General features: G+C 39.5%; 1 protein-coding gene and 1 pseudogene across 1 annotated transcript in view; both read right to left on the reverse strand.

Moving 5' to 3' along the window:
- POC5 (POC5 centriolar protein) overlaps positions 1-2767 on the reverse strand; it is a 41390-nt gene extending 38623 nt beyond the window's left edge. The window contains exons 1-2 of the mRNA XM_049768784.1: positions 2677-2767; positions 2-149 (exon numbers count right to left, since the gene is read on the reverse strand). Coding sequence (XP_049624741.1) covers positions 2-149; positions 2677-2760 — 232 coding nt within the window. The 5' untranslated portion in view covers positions 2761-2767. The remainder of the gene's footprint in view (position 1; positions 150-2676) is intronic.
- Positions 2768-6928: 4161 nt separating this feature from the next.
- LOC126002757 (uncharacterized) lies at positions 6929-7082 on the reverse strand (annotated as a pseudogene).
- Positions 7083-8595: the final 1513 nt, after the last annotated feature.

The raw sequence follows: 8595 nt of genomic DNA on the forward strand, positions 1-8595 counted from the left end.
CCTTGATTATGAAGAATATCATCAATTATAACAGGAATTCGAACATCTGGCACCGCTTCTCCCTTAGAGTGAGATGGCACTTGATGTGAAGCACTCGATTCATTATTTTGAGTCATCATAGTATAGCGAAGCAGCTCTTCATATTCTTCCTAGAAGCCAATAATCAATGCATTAAAATCTTGTCATTGTGGACACTCTGGCAAAGCATAATAAAGGCATAGTCAAAGATGTTCTTTGCTCCAGTTTTTGTGACAATATTCTTATGTAGGAGGTCGGAGAAATAATGTAGCAGGTAAAGCATTTATTTACCTTGCACAAGCATGACCCGATTTTGATCCTCAGTATGATCTCCCAAGCACCAACAGAAATAATTCCTGAGTGCAAAATCAGGAGTAATCCCTGAGCATCACCTGGTGTGATTTCAAAACCAAACCAAGCCAAACCAATAATCTCATGTAGAAGAATACTTTCGACTTCTGTTTTTCATTTATCATTTATCAGTATTTTCATTTATCAATATTCACCTTTTGTAGCCAGTAAGATTCCTTTGGGTGAAGGAACCTCCTGAGCAGGACATGGGGTGTTGGGGATCAATCCTGGTGATTGCTGACCAAACAGCCAGAATTCAATGCTTGAGTGTAGTGGTACCAGGGGCCATTATGGCCATTCCAGCATAGCTATGAGATAGGAGTTGTCATGTATTGCCAGAAATTCAACTTGGAGACTTGCACCTTAACCCCTGGGCTACCTCCCCAGACTTGTAATTAAGAATCTTAAAGACCACAAAAATCTAATAAATATAACTAACCCAGTTTCTTCTAGTGAAAGTATCTTTGTACCCAGATTCCTTTAGCATGGCCTTAATTAACAAAGGCATTGACATGAAAATGATATAACGTAGTTAGTTCCCTGAAGCCCATAAATGGCTCCAACAAGAAGTGTTGTCCTCAACCAGCAGCTGCCAACATGTGAGAGAGAACAGTTGGCCATGTCCCACAGCTCCTTTCCTGAAAGTTAGGTCTAAAATGATGTCCCAGTGGCTCCACCAAAAAAGGAAAGCTTGGAAATTAAAAGTTATTTTGGCTTCAGTCACTCTCTAGCCTTACACATCCCACAATAAGTCTGTTTCTTTTCAAACATTACCATGCAAAGAGGGGGAGAAATTCTGGAGAAAGAATATGGAATTCAAAAAGAAACATGAACACATTTTCTACATGGTGGTAACATCACACTCAGTATATGGCACAGAAAAAGGAGATCTAAAAAGGCAAGTCCTCGAGTAAGGATATTGATGTCACACATGAGTTCCAGTTCGGTCGGTTAGCTGACTGAAATCAATACTGTGGTGTTTCTTAGAGGAACAAATGTGATTAGAAAGATATAAGGTCAGTGCTCCCTTGTGAAATGTGGTATCAGCAGTCAATATGCAAGGTTTTAATGTGGCCTCTAAGAAGGTGTTTCAGGGAATACATGTTTCCATATTTTTGGTTGAAAGTTAATTAATTCACTTATTGTAAATCCTTTTTGCCCACATTGTAAATCAGGGATTAAACCTCGTGGTTGCCCACTTGAGACCAGTGTTTTACCATTGTGCTATAACTTGGCCTTTAACTTCTTTCTTTGATACTTAACTATTAAAGTAAATCAATAAAAGGAACATGTGCTCATAATGCTGTTATATGTACTAAATTTTAAAAGGCCAGAAGCTATAAACTATTGAAAAAAATCTTTATTTTTGAATGCCGGGACTGAACCCCGGGCTTCATGCATGCAAGGCAAGTGCTCTACAACCAGGCCACTGGGAGGATTCACAAAAAAGGAAAAGAATATATTCCATGTTAATATCTATCCATTTAAGATCTATTTAGACTATAAAATCTATAGTTCTGATAAAAAATATGAACGTAAAAGTCAAAACTTTTTTTACCCAAACCCTCATCTTCAGTAGAGTATTGATCTTTCATTGTCCAGGTGGGCAGAAGCATTGCATGCCGTGGCAACAAGCACAGAATAGAACACTATGGGACTAAGGGCCCCCAGAAATTTGGATGGCTTAATATTGCTCTAATTTGCATTAAAAATGAAAGCATTCATCAGAGAGACAACAGAACATTTCAAGGGAAAAAATATTTCTTGAGGCATTGTGTTGTTTGAAGACTTTTTACATAGACTATTTTAAGAGCTGACTGTGGGGCTGGAGAGATAGCATGGAGGTAGGGTGTTTGCCTTACATCCAGAAGGATGGTGGTTCGAATCCCAGAATCCCATATGGTCCCCTGGGCCTGCCAGGGGCAATTTCTAAGCACAAAGCCAGGAGTAACCCCTGAGCGCTGCCGGGTGTGACCCAAAAACCAAAAGCCAAAAAAAAAAAAAAAAAAAAAAAAAAGAGCTGACTGTTTTCTGGAAGGTTAAAACAACAGAAAATATTCAAAGTTTGTGAAATGATTCCCATAGTTTGATATTAAAATTGAATAACTCCTTTGAAAATGACATAAAAAAGTGAAAAACGTAATCATGGTTTTAAGTAAAGAGTAACAAATTTAACTTGGGTTTGATACCCAATGTCCCATATATAGTCCCCTGAGCATCTCCAGGAGTGATCCCTGAAGGCAGAGTTAGGCCTGAGTACTGCTGGGTGTGCTTATTACCCTAGTAACAAATTTATACTTCTCCTACCTGAAGATCTGAAGAGATGGAATCGTTTTGGTCAGAGTTGTTTTGTATAACTGGAAGTGAGCATTTATCCTCATCTGATGACATTTTGTGCAAATGCTATGAAACAGAAGTGAACTTTAGTTGTCCCCCCTCAATTCACACATGAATCGTTTTTCTAGATATGTAAGTACAATGGCAATCTTTGTGCGATATGTTAAAATCTTTCAACATATCTATAGATAAAATCATTGGGCCAGAAAAAACATATTCAGTTCAGATGACCCAATTCATAATATGTTCGTAATTTTATGAGCTTTTAAAATATTTTCATAATTTCCTAATTCATAGTATTTTAATGAAATACACATGAAAGGTTAAGGAGAAAATGGAGAATCCCCAGACAATATACAGCAATGCTTGTTGAGAACAATAGTGTGTGATCACTGTTTTTAAACAAGGTATGACAGCTGGGAGCTCTTCAAGATTCTGAACCACAAGAGAATTATCAATTAGTGCAAGTGACTGATTTGGAAATAATATATACCTTCAGGAATATTATGTTAAGAAAAAAAAACCTATATAGAACAGAGACTAATACATGCAGAGAAAAATTGGTGAAAATCTTTATAGAAAAGTAAAATTAAAAAAGTAAAAACAGGAGCCAGAAAGGTAGTATAGTGGATAAAGTGCTTGTCTTACATGCAGCAGCAAACTCATTAGTTCCCTGAGTGATCCTTGGGCAAAGTACTGCTGTACTGAGTACTGAGTACTGCTGAGTGTGGGCCCAAATAATAACGAAGTGTATTTGATAACAAATTACTGGAAAAAAATAGTGACTAGTCGAAGTATCTGAACCCCAGTTACATGGAATCCATTGGGCAGTGGCAAGGAAGAAAAGAGGAAGAAACCACATACTCAAGAACTTTAAAAGTCAGTAAAGAGATTGAGACACACACTACATACATATATATAGACATATATATATAATATATAAAATAAATTCCTTTAATCAAAAAGAGCTGAGAAATTAAAACAACAAAAGTAGAAAGGAGACAGGAGTTACCATTTTTAGGGGTTGAAATTGTGAGGGCGAAATGAGAACCCAGAGAAAATTTCAATATCAAAGATGACCGAGAGGGAGTTTAGACATAAAGCTAGAAAAAAAGATATAACTATATGCAAGGCAGCAGAGCAGCACACAGCAAAGACATACATTTTGGACACGTGGCCAGAAAGAGCAGTTAGTCTGTAAGACTGAAGTGAAGGGTACACAGCAAAGGCTAAACAGGTTTGCCAAGAAGTCAGCTCATGGAAGATCATAATTCTATCATGTCAAAAAGTTGAGTCTTTAATATAGGATTGTACAGAATATCTTATGTGCTCACATGATCAGGTCTGTCTTTTAGAAAAGTCCTCCAGCATCTTTCTAGATTGGGAAGGTCAGAAAGATAATACAGTATAAGGTACTTTGCAGACAGCAGAATTATCTTCAATCCCTGACAACATACAGGTTCCCCCAGCACCACCAGGGATGAACTCTGAGCACACCAGAGTAAGCTCTGAGCACCACTGTATGTAGTCATCAAACTGCAAGAACAACAAAAAGATAAATTGAGAGGTGGGATTCTGAAGAGAGAAATCAACTAAGAAGTGATCTGAAGCAGTCTGAGAGTAATGTCCTTCTGAGCATAACCCAAGAGATACAGTAGGACCAGGATCTAGGAGACAACAATGGAAGCAGATAGAAGAATGACCATGAGATAAATCTGTCAAAAAAGGAAAATAGAAGACCATTTTGCTAAAGGATTAAAGGGAGGAACTGGAGTTGGTTTCCTGAGTTCTCAATTGGGTAAACAGATCATCACAGCACTACTAACCAAGGTAAAGACTATAGGAATATGAGCAAGTTGGGAGGAAGGGCAATGGGTTCAATTAAAGCTTCAACAGTAAAGTCGCAGTAATTCATATTCAGCCACAACTGTTAAGTGGCACACAACTCTAAGGGCTGCCCCCAACAGTAGCCACTGAGTGTGGTGCATCCTAAAGTTAATCTATGTGGGAGCTCTGCACTGGAGGTATAGACTAGAGATGCACTTTGAAGAAGCATCAGTGCTATGAGAACTGCTTCAACAGCATGGAAAGATAATATCTCTCATAAATTGGTGTCTAAGAATTTTTACCATGGAGACCGAAGTGAAGCACAGCAGTAGGGCATTTTGCCTTGCACGAAGCCAATCTGGAATGGACACAGGTTCGATCCCCGGCATCCGGTATGGTCCCCTGAGCCTGCCAGGAGCGATTTCTAAGCTGAGAGCCAGGAGTAACCCGTGAGCGCCACCGAGTGTGGCCCAAACCCCAGAACCAAAAACAACAACAAAAAACCAATTCTTACTGTGAATTACATAAAACCAAAACAAGAGGCATATTCCCAGTACACCTGTTCATGACTCTAGGGCAGGGGTCTCAAACTCAATTTCCCTGGGGGCCTCAGGAGGCAAAGTCAGGGTGAGGCAGGGCTGCATAAGGGATTTCGCTTACCGAATATTCGCAATAAAAAAATCGCATTAGTAAGAAAAAAAACGCAAAAAATCGCATTAAGCATTTGCATACCCCGAACGGAACTGCTTGGGGTATGCGAATGTTTAATGTGATTTTTTCTTACTAATGCGATTTTTATTGCGATTATTCGGTAAGCGAATAATCGCGAATACTGCGATATTTGAAGCCCAGCCGCGGGCCACAAAATGTTGTATGGAGGGCCGCGAGTTTGAGACCCCTGCTCTAGGGAAAACCTTTTGGCTTCCAATGTTAAGATCATGATATAACACCAACGAAATTAAGGACCACTTCTGTAGCGAGAAGGTTAAAATCAGAACCACTAACAGTTAATGGGGAAGAGAAGAGTCAGCAAAGAAAGAAAAGGAAGCTGGGATCATAGAATGAGAACATGACTGAAACTTCTAGAAGGGAGTAATCAGATGTCAAATGTATGTATTTATATCGGTTACCTGGAATCTGAGGATTAGGGAGTTGTTGCAATATTTGCCTAAACAATTTCAATGGAACGTGGAACAGGTCTTAATCATGTTGGATTGAAATGATGAGATGAGGAAGCTTAAGCAAAAGGGGGCAGGGGAAAGTTCAAGATGAGAATCACCTTGGCTGAGCTAAACTGTACAAATGATATTTCAACTTTATTCATTTATCGAGACTGTAGAACATGGTAAGTACACTAAATATCAGCACAACTATCTTCACTTAAGCCACGTAGGAATAAAATACACACAGGCATCTTCTGAAAGGGACAACTCCTTCAGGGACTTTAAAGCCACCTTTGGGGCAACTATTTTCATTGGAGACTCCCTTTAAAGCCTAGGGGAAGAGTAGTACTATTAATCAAAACAAACGTGCAGGACAAAAGTATAGTCACACCTCAAAACAAGTTCCTAATGCAACTACTGTACTTTTGGAAAGTATGCCATTATTGTACTTTTTTGGGGGAAAAATGTTCTAGAGATAGTTGTCTGCTCTGCTTTGAAGCCAACAAGGTACTGCAGTTTACCTACAAACTACCTGCAATAGCATTCTACCTTAATACATGGGAGAATGAAGCTTAATTTGAATGGGAGAGAGATAACAGAAAACACAAGACAGTCTGTTTCTTTTGTTGTCAGAGAAAGCAAGTCATGTCTTAATTTTAACCTGGCTGGTAGGAATAAAGAAGGTTGAAAACCCGTTTCCCCCTTGAGTCAGAGGAAGAGTGATTTCACTGCGAGCTGTTAGCAGGGTGGACCCACTTCACCTGTCCTGGCTGCAAACAAGGTGAGGGGTGCAGGAGCCCCCCACCCCCACTCATCAGGGCTGAGAGGCAGCGTGGGAAACCAGTTGTGGCAGAAAAGCAGATTCCTAGTTCTCTCTCATCATCTTCCTACCCACCCATTTTCATCCAAGTCTTACTTAAAAGCGTTAGACTTTTGGACACCCCCGCTTGCATTTTATTTTTTTTTAACAAATTGGGAGAAATGATATGAGCCGGGTACCTATATTTTGAGAAGAACATATATTCAAGGTCCTAACAAGTAAAAGCAGTTAACTAAGAGTGTCAAGGCATATAAGTAAGTGCTTCTCAGAGTTCATGTCATAACTGAGTGAGGAAACAAGTTAGCAACTAAATGAAGTATTTTGCTAAAGTCAACATATATATTAATCCATTACATATATGCTATATGTAATAGATAGATAGATAGATAGATAGATAGATAGATAGATAGATAGATAGATCCAGGGCATGAACCAAGTAAGAGCACAGACCAAAAGCAATGCTGGGATGAACAAGGAATTGTGTGCTCTGTTCCTGGCTGCTCTGAGATGGGCACCACTAAGTTCTCTCAAGCAAAGGAGCCTCCCCCCTTGCATTTTAAGGGACCAGAAGCAGCGACAATAACCGCTATACTCCATCCTTCCATCCAGGACAATGAGGAGGGGAAAATTTTTTTTGGCCTGGCAGTCCCAATGAACAGAGTTTCAGGGCCTAAGGGAAAGACACCCCCAACCCAGTGGCTTCGAACCCAGGCACTTTGAAATCCCTCACCACAGCCTCCGCCAGGCCGCTACAACCCGCCGTCAAAGCTCCCACAAACCCGGACTACGCTCCCCTCCGCGTCTCTTCGCCGTAGCGCCGAAGACCAACAGTGCGAGGCGACGCTTCCTTAGCAGCAGCTGACAGTTTTAAACTGCGGAGAGAAATTAAGGACCGCCTTGCCCATTGGCCCGAGCTTCAGCAACCTGCCTTCTGATTGGTCCGAGTATCGGAGTTTTCGACCAATACGGGAGAAGCCGGAATTAGGTTTTGCAGGAAAGTCCCGCCCCCAGAGGGGCGGTGTCTCGGCTAGGCCCGGCCCAGAGGGCTGTGTGTGTGTGTGTGTGTGTGTGTGTGTGTGTGTGTGTGTGTGTGTGTGTTGTGTGTGTGTGTGTGTGTGTGTGTGTGTGTGTGTGTGTGTGTGTGTGTGTGTGTGTGTGTGTGTGTGTGTGTGTGTGTGTGTGTGTGTGTGTGTTAGAATTTTTTTAGCCTTTAGAATTTTTAGTAACCCCCAAGTGATTCTGAGACTTTGCTCTTGTGTGTGTGTGTGTGTGTGTGTGTGTGTGTGTGATTAGAATTTTTTTAGCCTTTAGAATTTTTAGTAACCCCCAAGTGATTCTGAGACTTTGCTCTTGTAGACCATAAAAAACGGCTAGATTGGTATTTTTTTTTAAACTAATAACCTTCAATATTTCAGATTGCAAATGTGAAATATGGCAAAGTAAAATTTTACCTTAGAATCAGATCATAATTATATGATGACATGTTTGCTTTCTCACTGACACTTTGGAGAATGCTACCAGACAGAAGGGTTGTAGGGAGAATAAATCAGTTACTGCCTATGTTTAAAAATACCTGACACAGAAATACTAATTGTTCAAATTATATAGTCAGATATTCTTTTATTGCATTTCATTTTGAGTTTTATTGTTACTGCATTTTAAAATCTTGAATGTTTGTCAAAACTGCAATGTTAAATCTTTGAAATCATTTCTCAGTATCATGTGCTCACTTTGTGTGTCTGTGATATACAAAGATTATCATTACTATCATTATTTTATTATGCTAATTTTTGACATTACTATTGTAGTTTTTGTTGTATCACAGCACATTCATACAAGGTGGTGAACTCAATTGATAAATGTGTGTTCTAAACCTCTCCACTGTTCTGCTGTTCCAAATCTTATTTTTCTTGAGCTTCTTTATTCCATGACGCAATAATATTGAAATTATGTCAATTATTATGTCAACTATAACAAATTATGTTAAAATTCTTGAATGGATAAGGAGCTGCTTCTTATAAATTTCTGTTGATAAACCAGTGGCAGAATTTAATGAGCATTGACTCCAATTTTTAAAGT

This window comes from Suncus etruscus, chromosome 2, assembly GCF_024139225.1.
Source record: "Suncus etruscus isolate mSunEtr1 chromosome 2, mSunEtr1.pri.cur, whole genome shotgun sequence".
Lineage (NCBI taxonomy): Eukaryota > Metazoa > Chordata > Mammalia > Eulipotyphla > Soricidae > Suncus > Suncus etruscus.